Below are 21814 nucleotides of genomic sequence, written 5' to 3'. Positions count from 1 at the left end.
GGTGTCACAAATGAACTGTGGAAGCTGGGCTATGCGAATATAAAGATTTTTATCATCCACAAAAAGTGTGGTCAAAGTACTCGAGACATGATGCCATGATATATAATTTCCTACGAATTAGAAGGAAATTATTTTACCTTGTTTATAATGGAAAAACCGCCATGTGGTGTTTGATAAGCACACGTGTTCATACGCACGAGTATTTCTTGCACATTAATGTAATGGCATTCAGCTTGGGGGAACCGATACGTTCACGTCGATTCAACTGATTGTTATTTTTTTATAAGCAAATGTTTATTGTGAAACATTTCTGTTATTATGCAATTTCATCATATGAATGATCTATTTGTTTTTACTCGTCTACAAAGAACATAGCGATGTAATATACACTTGTACAACTTGGGATAGTACATATACATGGATCTTATAAATGATATATTTTCTTTACCACATTGTTAATGAGCTTATGAAGAGGCCCGACATCTAGTGATTCAAGACAAATCCTGTAAATCTGGATGCCAAACGGGCAGAGGTTTCTGAGTTTTCCCAAGAAGGAGGGTTTTATCTCAGTTTTTCCTCGGCCAGTCGACCACGTCTGCAAGCTCCATTTTTTTGTCAAGCATGTTGTTATCTAGACATACTTTGTTCATGCTGCAAGTTTATGCTGTATGTGTTCATCGGTTTCCCAAGTGCTTCTCTGAGACTTCCAAAATAATACCATTGAAAAGTATTGATTTTGTTGTAGAATGGTATTCGGGGAAATGCACTTCCATCCAGTATATTGTGGTTTTCTCGTAAGTTGGCGTACTTATATTGTCGGAGTTCGCATATTGTCTTCCACTAAAGTTCTAACAGTCATCCTTTCAGAAAAAGACATAAAATAGAAAATGTCTGACCGTAGGGAATCCTAGATCTTATTTGATATCAATTTTGTGTATGTTTCTCGTTATGATGAAATGATTAACACCAGTCACATGTCATGTAAGTAAAGTCTCATGGTCCCCGTGGCAACATATTTTCATAATCTGTTAAAGGGGCTGTACTCCGTATGATAAAATAGCGGGAAAAAAAAGAAAATTGTCGAAAACTGACATAAACTTGACATCGATGTGTACAATGCAATGAAATTTACTAACTGCATGAAGTACCACATAGTTTACAATTTTTTTAAGTTTAGCAGTTATTTCGTATTTTTCCATTAAAAAAGATGACTGGGTTTGTCTACCAGGTAGAATTCATTCCTTATGCGTGATTGGCTAGTCGGTGTTATCACGTGATATTACCGAGGTAGGTGTATAGCTTAATTATGTCACCCATTCAGAGTAAGCCTTCATAGCTCGGTGGATACGACGCTTGACTGCAATTTAGGCAACACGGGTTCGAACCCGGTCTCCGACACAATTTGTTTTTTTTACATTTTGGTACTTTTTTTTACAATTATGATATCAAAGCGTAACACATTCTATCAGATAATTGTCCTAAGATTCGTTACAGAAAACACTTTTTTTGGTGCCAATCTGGTGTACAGTCCCTTTAAGGTCTATGTTGTTTTAAGGCTAATCATAATACAGTGACTTTGAGTCATTCCAGTTCAATAACATATGTCTTATACTCTTTACAAGAACAATGTAACTGTTATTGTATTCATTTTGGGACATGGAATAATTTTCTTTACAAATGGTAAATGATGAAAGCACAACCACAGGTGGCAGTAACGTTGACAGGATCCACCTTATAGCCTCACCTCTCCACTCCAAAAATAGAATAAAAATAGCGAAAAATGTTTGGCGAAGGCCAAACATGATTGGAGCATGATCATTTTTTTTCACAAAAACCTAAATATCAACAAAAAAGAAATCAATGTTACAATAGTTTAAATTGAAAATGTTTGTTCTTGAAATTATAAATTTTCATTATAATTATATTATTATTATTATTATTATTATTATTATTATTATTATTATTATTATTATTATTATCATTATTATTATTATTATTATTATTATTATTATTATTATTATTATTATTATTTTGTTTATTTTTTCTTGTGGGGGCGTGGACATAGGGTGGGTCCTGTCAACGAAACTGCCGCCTGTGAGCGCAAAACGGTTGTGCTTAAACTTTAAACATATGTTTCACATTCCTAAAACATTTAAATGTCTGTGTATTAAAAAAGCATGCGACTAAAATAAGCATATAAGACTCATACACATGGATGGCACTTTCTTCGAACACTATCCGTTCGTTTCAATGAGTAAAATGGACGTCGTTTGAAAATCGGTGTAACTATGAAGCTGCAATGATTGTGTGCAAGCGACTGCAGGGCAATGCGCCTTCCCCTTGTTTTGAAGTGAAAAATTGTTTGTTAATGAATCATACGCACTGAGAGCCATCACCCATATTAAAAGGCATCCATACGGTGCCACACACACACACGCACACACGCACGCACGCACACACGTGCGTACACACACACACACACGCACACACACACACAAACACACACGCGCGCGCGCGCACACACACACGCACACACACACACACAAACGAAAAAAAAACATTTAAAACATTTTGGCCATATATATGCAAAAGCGCAGTTATAGCAATGTATTTACTATTTGATAATAAAGATTCGCTTTCAGCAATAAGTAACGATTCTTTACAAAACATTTTAAAAATCTAGCTCCCTGATTGGCCGAAAATGTAGACCAAACACTAATAATGAATGGGAATGGTGTAGCTACTGCCAAATATTTCATTGATGGTCATGATAAAGTGCTTTCAAACATAATACATTTGTATATACATGTAATATATGAAGAGATGGTCAAAAGGCCAATAACTCCAGAGTTTGTGTTGCAGTCTGACAACCTATCAACCTTGCGCAGTATTCTCTTTTCTCTACTCAATCGTTTCTTAGCCAATATTAACTGAACTAATAAGCAAGATTAGGCTGAACATTGATATTAAGTTTGGTAAATGTATGATTAGAAATTGTTGAATAAAGGTTCGAAAAATGTTTTTTATGGAACTTCTATGATATATTATGCATAAAACATTGATAACATATTCGGTAAGCATTTGAAAAAGAAAACTGGTTAATGAATAGAGCGGGCAAAGTAAATTTGGTAGGGTAAAGACAATTCATGGGTCATAGCTCTGGAATAAATAAAATGTGTTGTCAACAACAAATAAGATATTATCTCCATTACCACGTCGCCCAAATTTGCAATTTTTGCTTCAAAAATCTTAATTATAAGGGAGATAACTCTATTACCTCTAGTACCTTTAATTCCTTTTCGGTAATTCTTCGCTTGATTTCCTTAATTTGGCGCTCACATTCATTGTTAGAATTTAAGTCGCGGGAACGGTCGTCGATTATTTTTAAATAAATAAATAAAATATATATTCATATCATTTGTTTTAATTACTCCCGAAATAATTGCTAAGGAAAAGAAATTCTCGAGCAAGAGAGGACACAGTGAATTTATTCAATTTTTGACAATTCAGGAGTCATGAATATAATTTGGAAGTACCCATCTATGTCCTAGTAATTTTGAATGTTTAATTATTGAAGTGAGCAAAATGTGATAACTAGCGTATTGTGATCGATCTTTGACAATTGTTAATAGCAGGAGCAGTTTCCTGATCCGCTACCAAAGTTTAAAATACGACCTGCAAATCCCAACTTGTTCCGGTTGTCCATTGGACGAAATCATTTAAATCTAAGAACCACTACGTGGAAATATGGTTATTTAACAGCAATTACCAGGTTGTCCCATTCACCTGTTTGAAAAGGCAATTCTGAGCATCACCCATTATAGTCTTTTAACAGTCATTGGAATGAATTCTCGTACACCAGAGTGATGATGATATGCGTACAACGGATTAGTTAGATTTATCATTATATATCAAACCTCTAATGGGAATGCTGGATGCTGATATGTTTATTCAAAGGTATTTAAACCCCACATTGTCCCATGATATATATATATATATATATATATATATATATATATATATATATATATATATATATATATATATAATTATTCAGCGACATTTAAATTCCAAGTTGTCCCGATGGCCCTTCGTAAAGACTATGATCAGTGTTTATAAGCGTCAAAACTTAATATTTAAACATTCTTTGGAATGCATACAGATTAAGTCGACGCCATTCGAATTGCGAATTGTCCTTAGATCCCTTTGCAAAGACTGTATATAGCCTTAATTAACCTTATACTCTAAGTCTTTTAACTTTCTTTGAAATGCATATAGGTTTATAGCGGCATGCTACAAGAATCTCAAAACTGGGAAATGTTGGTAGACCAGGGGAAAAGTTTCCCTAGGAAGTGTCCCATACCACCATTAGGCCAGACATAGTTATTTGGTGCAGGTCTCCTAGGCTGGTTGTATTGGTGGAGCTTACAGTACCCTGGAAAAAGAGAAGTGAGGAGGTATACAAGCTCAAGAGGGGGAAATACCAAGACTCATGTAGAGAAAGGGGAAAGACGTGGATCTTCCTTGAGGAAATTGGATGTAGAGGCTTTCCATCACAGTCAGAAAGACCGCCGTCCACGCTCTTGGGAGAGCTGCAGAGAGAGCGTCCAGTTGGGTCTGGCTACGACGCAGTGAACCGACTTGGAAGCCAACATAGACGAGGTAATGACTGATCACCACTACCTGCCCCGCTATCTAGAGGGTGTGCCGAGATAAGGGGCGTAACACCCAGTGACAGATGGGCACTCGGCTAAGGACGTCTATGATAAGCAGCACAGCTGCATCTTCACGCTATTCAAAATAATTTAAATACCAAGTTGTCCCGTGCATCCTTTGCAAACATCATATTTAGGTCGCATACGCACTATACTTCCCTAGAATGCATATAGATATATTCAACGGCTGTAAGATCCCATATTTTCGAGAGGGCCCTTTACAAATGCAATATGTAACTTTATGATGAACACCACCCTTTATTTCATTTATTTTTAAAACACTGACATTCTCTGGAATGACACGACCAAACTGGATTTGTATTTCCAATGTATACCATTGTAGACTATTAGTTCGGCGGGGATTCTCACGACCCATCAGTGGTCCGACCGACGAGGGACTCGTTAATAATATAAATTTCTTACTGAATGAGAATTCGCAAATTTCGTTAACAGTATAAGTTCATTGATTATGATCGTTTATTGCACAGATACGACACATTTCAGTTACATGTACATGATTTGGGCTGGTTGTTTTCATTGAACGAATATATAGGTAAAAATGTACGGTCTAAAAAGATTATGACATTCACTGTCAGGTACAAGACAGACACCAGCTCTCTCAGTGACAACATAAATAATTCCAAGTCTGAACATTTACAATTTATATTTATTGTGACGATTGTAACAAATCAAACAAGAGTACAAACTTTAAAACTTCAAAACAACAGCAGAAACAAGGAGAAAATACTTAACACCCAAACATCAATATAATAATTCCAAGATGATGATGAATAATGAATTTGTGATTACTGTTACTGTATAATATATCAATTCTAACGTTTAGTCATATGTAAGAAACTGTACTGCTTATATATAAAATAACTTGATACTATCGTACGCTTCATATATAAAAAAAATGTTGCTTATTCAAATATACATTTTTTTCAATGATTTCAATACTTCATAATATTTTACTCAATTAAACAATTTCGCTTCCAATTTCTTTTGCCGGTATTAACAATGGATACGAATCGTATCAGAAAACAGTCTTGGTCAACAATAACACAACATTGTAATTCTAATGGTAGTACACTTTAAAAACACCGATGCATGAAGTACTAAAGTTAAACACCGTTAATCCGAAATCATATGTATGTACATGTAAATACACTTCAAAATAATGTCATGTTTTTAAAAAATGTCGTCTGCTGTTGTCGTCTGCGCAGCGGGGTATTCTCTGATAGTTATCGTCTGCACAGTAGGCCTGTCGTCTGTGCAGTGCGGTTTCTTCTTAGTTTTCTCGTCTGCGCAGCGCGGCCTGTCGCCTGCCGCCTATCGGGGACGTTGCTGGGGCCTAATGGCGTCAAGGACCTGGATGATGTCCCCATTCTTGGCCTCGAGGAGGCGCGTCAGCCAGCCGCCCTCGTTGCTGAACCCCATGTTTGTCATCTGTATCAGGGCCTCGGCGATTTTTGGGTCTAAAAACAGCGAATTAATGTGAATTTAAAAAATGGTTTAAGACTTGGCATATGCATAAATTACTTCTTCACGTACTTTGGAAATACCTCATAAAATCACCTGTTGTAACTAGACTGCTTTTTGAACTAGTATATTGTGCGATTATGTTGAATGATGAAAATTAACAAAGTCGTAAGGATATTTACCTGCTGGAGGGTAGATGGATTCTTGAGGACCGGTGGGTGGAGCAGAAGGGGCACCCTGACTTCCGCTTTGTGGAGGCTGCTCTCTCTGCGGCTTAGGTTGCCCGTTCTCTGGGTTCAGAATGGTCCAGGTCTGGTCGTCATGCTGGTGTGTGCCGTTCTCGCCGTCCATGCGAACGGGGGATTTTGGTCTTTGAGGTGCAGGTGTCTTCTCGCTGTCAACCACGAAATCCATGAGGTTCACTGGCTTCTCGGAGGCCGGTGGAGTCTGATGTGTATTTGGTGCGGCCTGAGTGGTCGTAGCTTCCGCCGGCTTATCTTGCTTCTTATTGCAATGGCGAGGCTTGCCACAACCGGGCCTCATTTCTGGGCCTCCAGGCCCAAACGGACATCCACCGGGCCCGCCGGGCATGGTACCCCATCCCCACATACCCCATGGTCCTGGGCCGCCATGAGGAGGTCCACGCTTGCCGCATCCCCCACGGCCACCGCCTCGTCCGCCTCCGCATCGTCCACCTGCACCACGTTTCCCTTTCTTTCCGCGGCATGGGGACCCATCCTCCCCTTCCTCGGCGTTCTTTTCGCCCTGTGGCTCATCTTTTGCCACCTCGACATCAACATCGATGCCTGAAATAAAATGCACAACAATGAAACACTGTGCAACTGGGCATATTAAATACATCTGAAAATTATACGTGGAAAGAAAATTACCATTTTTTTCCAAAAGGTAGACGTAGAAAGTAATTTGCCATTCACGATCTTTACTTAGCGACCATTGCATTCTGAATCTGATATTAACTGTCTGATATACGAACCGAAAGGATCAAGCATCTTAGCAACGGATTCTCCGATATTCCGAAGGAACTCCTCGCCGCTGGATTCCTCGGAGTCCTGCTTCTGTCCTTCCGGGGTATCCTCCATTTTCTCATCGGCTTTTTCATCCTGGTCGGTAGCGCCTCCCTCGAAGCCGGGAGCGTGGCGGTTATGCCACCTCTTCATGAATCGCTGCATCCAGCGGCGGAAGTACGGGGGTGGCGCAAATCCTCCGTTGGGTCCTGGCCCCATCGGTCCCATGGGTCCCCCGCACGGGAATTCCGGGAAACCGGGAAAGGACGCGGGCTCGGTGATCTTGATCATGTCGTGCTCCACATGTAGTCCGGCTCCCTCGCAGCCTCGACAGAGGTCGTAGTCGGGGCAGGTCATGCACTTGTAGCGCGGCCCCACGATTGGCCCAATCTGACAGCCGTCACAGACCACGCCCCGATGGACCGGCGCATCCCTATCCTGTCCCATCTGCTCATTTTCGTGAACCGGTCCGTCTATAAAAGGAAAATGTGCCGGTTTTGAGTGACTGTATGTTAAATGTTGTAAAACACTTCGAATACTGATTCACTTAAGGTAATAATATTTGAGTTAAGTGAATTCCAAGCTCTTTTTGCGCTTTCTGAAATCATAGACCTAAACTGTAAATGTATTTCTAAATATAAGTCAACATCTAATAAGCCCCGCTTACCTTTGCGGTCAATGTAGACCTTGAAGACGGAGTCGGAGACGAAACCAAGGGCCTCCAGCAGCTCCTCGTCCGTGGAGAATGACACGTGGTCGCCCTCACCATCTGCACGAGAAAATTGAGACATTAGTTACACAAGCAGAACATTATAAGGTTCAATGCATTATATTTATGATAGACTTGTTGAAATATGATGTAATATTGGTATGATTAGCATTCAATTGAACTGCTCAAAAGTTATTATACTAAGAGAATTAACAATGTAATCAAAGAATAAAAAGGTATTTTGGATAATGTTAGGAAATTCTCGGAAAATACTGCCATTTTATGTCAACTTGAAAAAAAAATGGCTTTATAAAAATATTTAACATAACAATAACCCAATCAATTAGTTTAAGACGCCAAAATAGCATAAAATTCAATATAAAATAACAAAGTTAAGTTACATTTTTGCAACGTATTTATATATCGGTCAGAACAAGATCTAGAACAAAACTACGACTTACATTGAAAATATATATGACTTCTTTTAATTGCGTCGCGGAATGTATAATGACAAAAGGAAACAACCAAAATAATATAGGCTCTAATAATAAACAAATGATTCGATATTTCTATAATAAATTATGAGTAGAAAAAAAAACACATTTCACCTTCGTGTACTCTAATTGAAATTCAAAACTGTTCATTCAAATATGGAACAGAACAGAACAGAGAACAGAACAAAGTTTATTTCGTATTAATCAGTTCACAAAATAAACGCAATGATATAAGTCAAAGATGGCCCTTGGTCATTGATTAATTGAAAAATCTGCATATATGAAACGTTTCTGGATCATTCTAATACACCAGAGCGATGATGTGTTATGCATACAACATAGATTTATTATCGTCAAACCTCTGATAAATGGCGATGATGTAAATTGAACATTCCGACTAAAAGGGTCTTAAAATATATTTTGCCTTACATTTTATTTTTTCAAATTTGATACAGCATTAGGAAAACATAGTTTTTCAATCATGCTTCTCTATATGAACAGACATTCTATTTAGAATATGAATTATTTACTTCAAAGTCATATTAATTTATACACTTTACACAATCATGACCGAGTACCTACAGTATATAGGTTCTTTAAAAACTAATAAAAACTGTTTCTTACCTGTCCAGTAGAGGGAGAAGTTGCCGGGCCTCAGTGAGGGGAAGATCTCACATAGTTTCCTCGCCAAGAAGTCGAAGCTGGACGACACATCGGCAGGAATCTGGAATCGTCGGATCTCCCCGTCCCATTTCCCCTCATTTTTCAGAAACGCCTTGACCGTCAAAGACATCTTGGAAGTTCTCTTTTGTGCTTCTTCTGTCTTCAAACTTGTAATGTTTCTTAATTTATCTTAAGTGTCTGATATTAATTATATTATTAATGTCTATAATTCTCTTCTGTAATTGCAATTTCTCGTTATTTTCCTTGTAAATGTAATATACCGTTGATCTTTGCTCTCCGGATGTGCGACTGATTTTGTTTAGGAAAACCCCGAGTATTTATATTATTTGTTAAGTAACAGCTGTACAAGAATCATGTGACATATTCGTCATAGCTTATAATACCAGGATCGAAGTTTCTCGACCTTTAAAGCTTGTTTTCATGATGACAATTAAAAACAACTGTAACGCTTCCGGTGTTTTAACCAGTACATGTGTATATGTTTATAAACAGATGACAAATATTTCCTAAAAATAGAAAGGTCATCGCTTAAAATACGAGCCAACCAGAGACAACAGTGTTTTGAAGCGGGAAGGTTTGAAATTAATAAGGGAACGACATCATCAAATCATCTTCGGTTTCGAATGAAGATTATTTGATCGACCATTCCGTTACTCTCGGCGGATTTGGGTGTTGTGAAATGGGAGAGTCACGGGTACTCTGGTATCCGACTATGCTTTTAAAAAAGTTATCAATATGAAGTAATACAAAAAAGACATTTACACTATAACAACATTTTTTTTATATCATCATTCACTCGACTGAGACGGGTGCTTGGTCCATTGTCCGATGCACGTGTATGCCAAGCGTGTGATCAATTTTCACGTGCGGGCAAATTTTCAAGTTAATGGTAATTGCTAGTATAACAAAAATACAAACGTTATTATCAGCTCTTCTTTTGATTTCTTCGGCTAAATCTATATAGTAATTAATACATGCTTATTGCTACGACGCATATTGAAAAGAAAACATGTATATGTGCATTCATTTATGATAACGTATGATAAACTGCGCCACAACGAGTTCGTCATAAATAAAATAAAGTATTTTCGACTGTCACACTGGCTAAGCTCAAGGGATTGTATGGCGGGGCTTACCAGCACCGAATGATCAAACTGCGCTCGGAATTGCAGATATGTTGGTGCATTACATACAGACTGTCTTTTTCCTTACACACAAGTGCACGAGTGCGCATATATGTTATAGTGGTTTCCTCGGCATTGGAAATTGATTTTCATGTACATTTAGACCTCCACAGTGTCTGCGTTCGTCTACCACGTTAACATAATTCTATTAAAGTGATACCTTTCATACGTATTGACATTAAATGAAGCAACCAGATATTATATGATATCAAAGTGGGTTCGGGTTTTCGTTTTCTGATGTAACAATGAACACCGGTCACCTGCCAGGTAAGTAAACTCACATGGTCCCTGTGGCAACATATGTTCTTAATCTGGGACAATCACAATAGTGTGACTTTGAGTCATTCTAGTTCAATAACAGATGTCTCAAAATAATAACTGATGCCATGCAATCTTTTGCGCACACTTTTGAGATAAGCTAGAATTTTCTGGATGTAAGCACAACACCATTTGCCATTATTTGAATGGTTGTGCAACAATCTAGGATTGACACAAAATAGTTGTTTGGTCAATGATGGCATCGGTTAATTTTGTGATGCAACGTGCCTTTTTCAAAGCTGACTAACTTTATAAAGACCGATGGTATATACAGAATGGCAATCATATCCACAACCAACTTGTTATAGGAAATTATAACTAGAACTAAGCGTCACATTTGAAAACTGGTGCCCCCCTTTAGTGCATGGTGTTATAACTTTGCCAGAAAGTGCCAAGGTTTTAAATTTTCTGTGTTGTACATATTTTCACATTGCTTTGTATTATGTCGAGTGTCATTTAATTTCTTTCGATTTATAATAACATTCCTCCAAAGTCTTTTAAAAATTGTGCTTAATTCTATCAGCTTAATGACTTTCAGACAATAAGAGAATAGAATAAATATTATTAATTTCTTCCTTCCAAAATAGTAATATTTCTTTGCCTTTGATAATTACTACAAATTAATTGATCACTTGTTGTAAAAGTTTCCTTTTGGAATTTCACCCTTGTGGAGTTGTTTCTTTACTCACATACTGTGGTTTCACTTACTTTGTCATTATTGCCTGATATAAAATTTCTAAAAAAAAAAAAAAAAGTTTTTTTTTTTTTTTATAAATTCCGGGGGATTTTTATCTCCCGCCGGGAGACCGGGGGATGGATCGAAATTCAGGGGGATTTTTCCCCCCGCCGGAGGATATGGCATGTATGTTTATTTTAAGAAATGCCTGGACAAACTTTATAAGAAATTAGTTACAGGGGAGATAACTCTGCAACTTAATGGCCAAAAGTGAATATCCTTTCTCAAACAATTAGGGGGTCGGGGGCAGAATAAGCTTGGCCCTTTCAAGAACAAGTATGCCCATATTTGATATTTTATTATTTATTTTGTTGATTTTCGTTCTCTAATAATATACATTATATAGACAATTTCGATAACAAGGCACAAAAATACCACATAAATATCAAACAAACACATAGTATGAACAGTCATGTATATCTCACAAGGTCTCTGAAAAATAGTTAGTAAAAGATTGCTTTGCATGAAGATGGCTTGCATTAATATAATTATTGTAAAGGAAAGTAAAATACCATAATACAATAAATTAAACATATGATAACTAACCTTAAAATTATCAGTTATGGTAGCATTTGTTTTCTTTTTACATTAATATGAATAGTTACTAATTTATCACAGCTTTTTTATGCTCAAGCACTGGTATTTTTATTTTTGTAAATGATAATAAACATGATATAATAAATGGTATTTAGGAACATTCAAGCAAATCACTTGTATTCAGCAGTAAAGGTTATACATCACAGATCAATTAGTACAATCAGCAGTTTTGTCATAAAACTTCAGCAGAATTAGTTAACAATTATCATTAATTCAGAGAACATGCTCATTTTCAAGAAGAAGTAAGTATCCATTTGAAAAAAATCAAACATCAAATTGCAGCTTCAGGACAAATAGAAAAGTTTAATAGAAATATTAAAATAACGGTACATGTTTTATTGACAGTCACTCGCAATTGCTGTTTACAACAAGTATAAGTAATCCCTTCTTAGAAAAGGAAGCTTTATACATGACTGTAGTGTGTGATATAGATTTTATGGAATGGTTCTATGGTAAGTTTGAATGAAAATGGAATAAATGTAAAATGAAATGCATTTTGAATATAATCATATCAGGGGATATGACTGTATCAATTAAAAAAATATATCCTCCTTAACAGCCATGTTGAGTATATTATACAACTCTGAATAATTTATGTCCTAAACCTAATTCATATTTTGTATAACAAATGGTTAAAACTGGAATATTAAGGCCCTTTTCCCATTCACATATCTTTTGTACTATTTCAACTTAAATAAGCCAATTTATGAATTGTATCAATGAGCATCCACCTAAACTTGTAAGAGGGTATTTTCTTGGATTTTAGACCATTAAAACACTTTTTATTCAAAATGATAAAAACCATCAATGATAATAATATATTATGTAACTTAATGTTAGGAAATTTATAAATTAACATATAAATTGACATGGGCAATGGCGAAACATCAAACACTTATCGTTTATCTATAATTAAAAATAAATAACAATTTGATGCAAACACATTTTGCACTTTTTTAGAAAATAATTTATGTCAGAGCTTAACAAATATACAACAACCAATGAAAGCAGTCTCCAACACCAACACTACTCCTCTCAAAATAGGCTGCTAAACAATCGTACATCAATCTCCCAAAACTAGTCCCCCTAGACATTCAGTCCTGTGCAGTTGTGGTTGACCCAGCTGTTGACGATTTTGTCTCTTCTTGACCCTCAGTGGTTGTCTCTCCCTCCTGTAGCCCCTGGTCTGATGTGACGCTCGTGCTCGTGTTTTCCTTCTGCATTGGAGACAATGCTCGTTCTTGTTTCGGGCTCTCCACTCCTGAAGATGAAATAATAATTGACGTCTTTGAAATCTACGGACTTAAAGCTAATACAGTATTACATAAGTAATAAAATTACTTGGAGAAAAATTATATCTCAATTTTCATCAATGCCTGCCACAACCCTGACCAAATATGTTTATCTTTGTGTAAATTTTTTTCTTCAAATGGATCATATTCTTGTTTTTGGTAACATTACTCATTTTGACATTATTGACCGATCATATCCAAGTTCAGATAAATATGTTACCTAATTCAATTAAGAAAGACCATAACCTTAGGCCATCCTCAAACATATTACTCATGGAAAAAAAAAATTGGTTTTCCGAGACAAATATTTCGTATTATGAGATAATATTCTTTACTGTAAGAATGGAATGGCAATGAATCATAATGATAATGATATTGCTTAAGGCTTATTAAAATTAAAGTCATGATTAAGATAACGTGTACATAAAACATAATTATAAATTGCAAAATATTATATGATACAATTGTATTAAGATAGAAATAAATATGATGTGACATAGACATGAATTGTTTTATCTATAATAGGCATGCGCTGATTTCAAATATCACCTTGGATGTTAGATCATGCACATATTGCTAAGGCCAAAATAAAATAAGTTTCGCAGGCACTGTGTTTCTTTTTTTGAACCCAAATAGGATGAATTTTGAGATTTGAAATCAATTTGAGATCGATCACATCAATTTGTATTGCATTATTTAAAACATATGTATATTCAGTGGTTAAATTTAACACAAGCCCGCAAGCCCTGCACTAGTGATATGTCGTCCAGGCTTGTCCGAATTCTGAATAATATATGTATAGCAGGGCTTGTTCAAAAATTTGATGCCAAGCAATAGTATAAGAATTCAGGCATGTTCATCCTAAAGTCTAATTTCGATGACTGTATGTTGTTATTCAACAGCTTTAAATGTGTTATTCTACAATGAAAACAGGCCCAGTAGTTGAACATTCATAAATAAACCCTCATTAGAGGCACAGGGCAAGGGCCCAAATATAAATGAACTAATAAAGACAAATAAAAACACCACAAACACCCATTAAGTCCAAAATTTAGCATTGATGGCTTCAGGTTTTATTTAAAAAATATTGAAATAAAAAACAATATGCAACCCTTCCCCAAATTATTAGAAATGTAACTGAGAAACTAAATATCAGTGTTATCCTGGCAAAATAAGACTTAAACATACTTGGCTCTGGGAAAGGTTTGTCGAAATCATCCACCCGAGAGCTCTTCCACTCGATGAGTCTCTCTAAGGCCGGGATGTGGTTTACCACAATATGGCTGCCAACACTCTGCAGCATCTTGTGAGCCATGGCAACGCCAAACTGGACCCGATTTACGTTTATAGAGGCGGTCTCTCCCATTGAACGTGACAAGTTGTATGCCTTGTCAAAATATTTTGTGGCCTCGTCATATTTTCCCTGAAATTGAAAAGTCAAACAAATCTGAGAAAAACAGTCAAGTTAAATTGTAGAAGTTGGTTGATACCTTTAAACCTTTAGTTTGAAAATTGAGTAAGGTTAACTGTTACAAGCACTTTATAAATTATAACGGAAAGCTGTCTTCATATATTTTAAACACGCTAAGTCTTCTACACATCTTATTTGTTATAGTGCTGATACATACCAGTGTGTTGTAGATATTGCCGAGGTTATGGCAGGCACGACTGTATGCATGCTCCTGTCCGCTCTTCTCCGCTACCTCAACAAACTGCTTCAAATACTCTATACTCTCCTTCACCTTTCCTTCTCTGAAACCAATCGGAAACAAAATATTAGAGAATAAATATATCGGTTAAAAAAAATCTACCATATTCAATATATTGGATGCCTATTGTGAGCGCCATCATTTTGAGAATTTCAGAGCTATTACACTAGAATGATAATGGGGTTCTGACTAGTAATCAAACTCAGTCCAGATATAATGCAAATAAGCACCGATACCAAATCAGTTAGAATCAGTTTCCTGGATACAAACCAGAACAGTTTTTCTTTTCGAGAGGCCAAGAGAATGTGGCTCTGGTGGAGCTTAAATTTATGATTTCTTGGGTGAGAGGCAGACTCCTATACCAATAGACCTGTCTAAAGCACTCTTACCCTGTTGGGTATTTGCAATATACAAATTTTCTAAATAAATGATTTGACTACCTGTATAACAAATAATATTATATTGCATTTCTACTGCCATTATTAATTCATTATTCAAAAGCTTTTATTCGTAAAACTAATCATAAGCATACTATTGGTTTTATAACATTGGTTTTTATATATTATTCAAAAATAATTTTTATCCACATTAAATTGTGCAAAATGATAATAAAAACAGTGAATACATCAATTAATCATTTAAAGATGCATAACATGCAAGACTCAAATTTCACTTGTGCATATTTCAAGACAGACACATATCCATGCACAAAATAATACATGTTGGTCAGACACAATCATCTTGTAGTGTTATAATCATAGCAAGCTCTGCCTCTGTATATCAATTAGGTCAGACACAATCATCTTGTAGTGTTATAATCATAGCAAGCTCTGCCTCTGTATATCAATTAGGGTGTAACCGCCCTATACACTCTCCCCCCTTGAGTAGCGAAAAGTGAGAGTATGTGTACTCAAAATAATGCAAATTGCGAGCTCCTATGTACCGTGACAACCCTTTTGGGTCCTTAGAACTCCGTAAATATCCCCTTGAATTGTGCACCAAAAAGGGAGATTTTAGCCCCCGATTTATTAATTAGATTTACAAATTGATCGCATCAGACAAAATAATCTGACAAAATATCTTATGTATGAGAGAAATTGTGCACTCAAGACCATTCAAGACAGAAGAACTGACAACATTTAACCTACCATTGGTCTACCATTAAAATGAAACCATATAACATGTATATATTTCAATTTACTACATTCAATCAAAATATATTAACTAGAAAAGTACATAATTATGTACTTATTGTATAGAACAAATTGATGTTTTCATGAAACTACAAAACAACCACTGGTACGTAAAGATGCATATTATTTTGCCTAAGCATACCTTGAATCAAAGTCTGACACAATAATTTTACATACCATCAAAGTTGGCCATGGTAATTTTGCAAACCTTGCATCAAAGTTGGACATGATAATATTGCATACCTTGCATCAAAGTTGGACATGATAATATTGCAAACCTTGCATCAAAGTTGGACATGATAATATTGCATATCTTGCATCAAAGTTGGACATGATAATATTGCATACCTTGCATCAAAGTTAGACATGATAATATTGCATACCTTGCATCAAAGTTGGACATGATAATATTGCATATCTTGCATCAAAGTTGGACATGATAATATTGCATACCTTGCATCAAAGTTAGACATGATAATATTGCATACTTTGCATCAAAGTTAGACATGATAATATTGCATACTTTGCATCAAAGTTAGACATGATAATATTGCATACCTTGCATCAAAGTTAGACATGATAATATTGCATACTTTGCATCAAAGTTAGACATGATAATATTGCATACCTTGCATCAAAGTTAGACATGATAATAGTATGCGCATCAAAGTTAGACATGATAATATTGCATACTTTGCATCAAAGTTGGACATGATAATATTGCATATCTTGCATCAAAGTTAGACATGATAATATTGCATACTTTGCATCAAAGTTGGACATGATAATATTGCATACCTTGCATCAAAGTTAGACATGATAATATTGCAATTACCTTGCATCAAAGACTGACATGATGTTTTTCATACATTGCATCAAAGCTGGACATGAAGTCACATGATAATATTGCATACCTTGCAAATGACTTTGCTATTGCATCACAGGCCTGGCCTATTCCTTCCTTGTCATCTGCGGATTGACAGATTGTCAAGTATGTGTTCAAGTGCTGAAACATCGCAAGAATATAACCTCACAAAATCAGCAAAACTATTTTATACCGTAAGAGGGAACATTTAAGTGTCACCCATTTGTTTGTGTATTTATAAATTTTATTTTATGTTTTGTTTCAGGTTATGTAGCATCATATCATTGATATATTGAAACTCACTGATTTTCAAATCTTTAAGTCTATTACATCACTACCAGGTATATAAATATTTGCATTTTCGTTTTCTAGTACATCCAAATCATTTTTAAAATTATAAAATATGCACAGAAATGAGAATTATATTAATTTAATTTGAAACTCTACAACAGGCATTAAAACCTTCAACAACTATCTCATAATCATATCACGTCTCCAACATGAATGACATTATGCCATCGGTCCTGAAAATTGGTCATGCAGTAACCCCATATGGGTCACTAATCTTTATATCATACCAAAAAGGCGACTATTTTTCGGATTCTGATTTATATAAAAGAAACATTTCCCAGATATTGTTCGCATCTTGATCAATGTTTATCAGGTTGTAGATGTACGAGGTAAGTAGATGACCCAATATGGATTAAAAGCCAAGCTTTGTTGATATGATTTCCGTTGCCTCGTATATATCCAATCTTGGGTGAACCTACTAACCAAGTAACTTGTAATATATTTATGTACATGTTATGTCTGTATACCTGTAGCGCTGTTTCACTATTGCTGGCACTGTCTGCAGCCAGGCCCAGTCTGTATGCTGCCTCCCCTTCCAACTTCTGGTGCTGACCTGAAACATGCAAAACGTTGTACAATCTTAACTCTTCGAGTATACTCAAGTACTTACTCCTCTGGCAATGTTGATCCTTGTATTTTGAACTTTCATTTAACTTTGTTAATTGTGTAAGTTATATTGTTTAATACAGTAATGCAGACAGCATTTAATAAAAAAAAACTTCCTATAACTAAGACATGTACAGCAAGAAAGTGAAGCCAAACTAGAGGGAAAATAATTGATATTTAGACTTTTGTACCATTCCAAAGAAAACGAAAATAAGTGAATAGACTTCATATTGTTAGAAGACTTTTTAGGACAAGTAAAATGTAAGCAATCTCACATGCTAAGATCATGATTGTAAGGACCACAATGGTCAGGCTTTTTGATGAACACAACTGAATAATGAGTATTGTTCAGACAAATGCTTAAATCTAAGACTAAGCAACACTGATACAAGACTTATTGTTCAGACAAAAGTTTAAATCTAAGACTAAGCAACACTGATACAAGACTTTTTCGCAGACACCATTGAAGGCTGGATCTAATTCCAGATAGCTCGATTTGCGATTTCATTGTTTTGTTTCTGGGATTGATCTATCAAGTGAAAAATGTAGCAACAGGCGGTTTACAATCTGCAAAAAGGACTATATACCGGTAGTCAAAGTATAGTATAGAAAGGGAATCAATTTTGTGCCACTCACTTTCTTTTGCCATATTGTATGCCTTAGTGAGGTATTCAAGCATAAGTTCCTGGTTCTCAGACTCTAGTCGTTCCCCAATAGTTGTATAAATGTCTGCCAGGTGGATACAGGAGTCAGTGTGGTATGAGATACCGTCTGCTGTTGTCCAGTCTTTGTTCTCAATGGCTAACTTGTAGTAGGATTCAAAATCCTCTGCAGCTAGGTAATATTCAGCTGTAAAAATAAATTATGATGTTAAGGAAGTGAATTGTGATAATAACCAGCAAAAAATGCCATGTAAACAAATCCATGTGCATTACATGATATGATTGATATTCATTGTACACTATTATAAAACAAGCGACTGGAAGTATAATGAAGTTACATCATTTTCAAAGCATAGAATTGTAAAAGAAATTTATTAAAAAATAGAACATTATATAACACTTTCAGACTGATGATATTGGTGTATAAATCACATTTTATGGACCACACAAAGTAATATTCATACACACAAAATCATCAGTCCAAAGATTTCAGGTATTTCCAGTAGTCATAAACATAACAATGAATTTGTTGCTATACTATATACTTTAAATGTGTGCGCTTTATACATATAAAGTATATTCTCTAAAGTCTTCAACATAAATACATGTACATGCAAAATGTTAATGCACTCACTATAAGGTGAAGACAAATAACATTGACTCCGTCAAGACCACATTTAATCTACAAAATTATATCACAAAAGTTACCATTTTCTTTGAGACTAATAGCCACATTACAGAAGCCCTCTGCCTGCATTTTTCCATTGTCATTGTCGACCTTTGTACTTGTCTGTAAACAAGTCTGGTAAAAGTGGTCCGACAACCACTTGTCTCCGCAGTTTTGGAAATACCGGGCCAACTCATATCTAGCTCGATATACTTCTTGGAAGTCTCCTGCAAAGACAAATAAAGTATCAAGCTGCTAATAAGAAAACTTCATACTAACAAAAATACGTAAAATCAACAATCAAGTGAAGTGCAAACATTTTAGAAACACAAAGTTACTTTCTCATTCAAATAAATGCAGTTCACATGATTCCATTATCTTTTAGTCTTTAATATTTACCATTTGTAATAGTTATACACACATGTACAGTTAGTCTGGAAGTATAAAAATGAATGTTTTGCTGAAAGATACAGTGCATTTTAAGCCAAAGTTGGAATGAGGCCTGAGAAATTTTAGCAATTTGTACCATGAAATTGGGAAAACAAGTCTTTCAAAACATTAATTGATCAAAGAAAAGGAAATAAGGTTTATTTTTCATTGTTGACTTTGTTGTTTGCTTAATTTATCATTTGAACCAAGCTCGGACACCCTATGAAATATATTTAATCCATGGAAAAAACTGTGCTAAGATTTGTTATTTTAAGCAATTGGGAAGACTAATATTGAGCCCTATTATAGATGATAATGCTCTGTAATCAATCATATTCATAATAAAAATGTTTACAGTAAACAAAACCAGTCCTGCTTGCATTAAAGATGAACAGGGTTGAGCAATATAGCATTTTCTCACACATCATGGTTTACAAATGATAATAAATCTAACATTTTACACGCTATTCTTGTAATAAACATTTAATTGTACCTTTTCTGTCAGCTTCTTCAGCTCTGGTTAGATGGAGTTTTAGCATATCCAGTTTATCATGCTCATCTTTCAGTAATGTCATACTCCACTGCAGCGATTCTGGACCAGCATCACTCCGAGTGTCCTCTTGACTTTTTATTAATGCGAACAGTTCACAGAAAGACATATGGAAGCCATTTTGTAACATTTCAACACAAAGGTTGTGTTTGTATGTATTTCGATACCTGAAATAAGAGAATTGATTCAACTACATGTACACTGGCTAAGAAGAACATTATCCAAAGTGAAATGAAAGTTGACTTATTTTTAACATTAAACAGAAAAAATACAGTTACTTCATATAAATTCAAGAAATTTAAAAGTCTTACGCTGTTGTCTGTCTTTTAGTTAGCACAGGGTGTGAAAATGCTTGGTGGTCTTTCTCCAGTACTTTTTTCTTTTTCTGAATTGGTTTTAATCTTCCACTTGGAGGGCCTTTGGGTGGTGCTGGGGCAAAATGGACTGGCTGCTGACTGTGCCTCATCGACCCAATCAATCCAGTATTACCCCCTCCCTTGGCGCCCTGAATTGGGGGTAAAGTATGGGCGGCTGCCATCTTTTAAGAGTTTCTGATGCTATCTGTAAAAGTAAATGAATGCAGTGTTTAAGAAACAAATCAAATCAAATTGTATCAAATTTTATTTTCAGTCAGTGTGACATAATGGAGAAACATTAGCTATGAATAGCTATTGACCTATTACCCGACTACATGAATCAGTCAGTATGCTCAGGTATAGCGGGTACCAGTCCCAAGAGAAGTGTAAATGAAGAGTTCATGACAGCTCAATAAGTTTAGTCGGTAGAGCACATTGTGTTTGGGTATTCATGGGATTTTTCTGCACATGGGGCATAAATTTCTCCCAGGTTTACAATACTGGCATCAGAAGTAAAAGGCAAGAGTACCTAGATTGGTCTTAATTGTTAATATTGGAGGAATATGCATAATGTTCGTACAAAACAGCTGCCATCATTGCAAAGTTGGTTGATTTTCTGCATTTGTGTTCAGAAGGTCTTTTTTCCAGCCACATCACTAGAGAATATATGTTTGTATAGGCTTACTTTTCCTCCAAGATCTACTATTTAAATACACTGGCTGGGCACACATTTCCTATGTTGTTTTCTGTTAAAATACAGTTTGGTTTGTCTGTTTGCACACATTCAAGTCTTTGCAGAAAGATGACAAGTATATTATGAATATAAACCTTTCAAAATATAGCATTTAACTTTACAATTATTCACAGTAGTCTAAAATAATATACGTATTATAACTTATACGGTATTCTACCAGTCCCTTAACAGTATTGACATTTCAGTGTGTCACTCATGATTTTCGAGTTATGTTAACATTTCCACAAATTCTGACTGTGACACCACAATCAAATACAAATTTAAACTGTCTTCATGTTTCATGTGCTCTTTATTTATGAATATACTCCATAGCTTACCTGGTATGAAAACTTTTTATAACGTCACAAAATTACAAGAAAACGGCAGCCATTGAGCTTCCTGTTGTCATGACAAACACTGGGTTGCACCAAATAATAAATAAATATTTTGAAACTTA

The 21814-nt window shown here is 35.5% G+C and overlaps 2 protein-coding genes across 2 annotated transcripts; both read right to left on the bottom strand.

The window, feature by feature from the left end:
• Window positions 1-5368: 5368 nt before the first annotated feature.
• LOC128227622 (sequestosome-1-like) lies at window positions 5369-9439 on the bottom strand. Its single transcript, XM_052938331.1, has 5 exons — window positions 9050-9439; window positions 7890-7991; window positions 7192-7695; window positions 6380-7003; window positions 5369-6193 (listed from the first exon to the last, which is right to left on the bottom strand). Exons 1-5 carry the CDS (start codon window positions 9216-9218, stop codon window positions 6048-6050), a joined length of 1545 nt encoding a protein of 514 aa, XP_052794291.1. The 5' UTR covers window positions 9219-9439; the 3' UTR covers window positions 5369-6047.
• Window positions 9440-11634: 2195 nt separating this feature from the next.
• LOC128226552 (tetratricopeptide repeat protein 29-like) lies at window positions 11635-21764 on the bottom strand. The gene is made up of 10 exons (XM_052936485.1): window positions 21696-21764; window positions 20580-20829; window positions 20212-20435; window positions 19331-19516; window positions 18597-18809; window positions 17822-17907; window positions 17053-17144; window positions 14865-14988; window positions 14425-14659; window positions 11635-13205 (listed from the first exon to the last, which is right to left on the bottom strand). Exons 2-10 carry the CDS (start codon window positions 20804-20806, stop codon window positions 13039-13041), a joined length of 1554 nt encoding a protein of 517 aa, XP_052792445.1. The 5' UTR covers window positions 20807-20829; window positions 21696-21764; the 3' UTR covers window positions 11635-13038.
• Between the last annotated feature and the right edge of the window lie 50 nt (window positions 21765-21814).

Source organism: Mya arenaria, chromosome 3 (assembly GCF_026914265.1).
Source record: "Mya arenaria isolate MELC-2E11 chromosome 3, ASM2691426v1".
In the NCBI taxonomy this organism is placed as follows: Eukaryota; Metazoa; Mollusca; class Bivalvia; order Myida; family Myidae; genus Mya; species Mya arenaria.
Note: the sequence above shows the minus strand (reverse complement) of the source record. Positions and strands in the feature narration are given on the sequence as shown.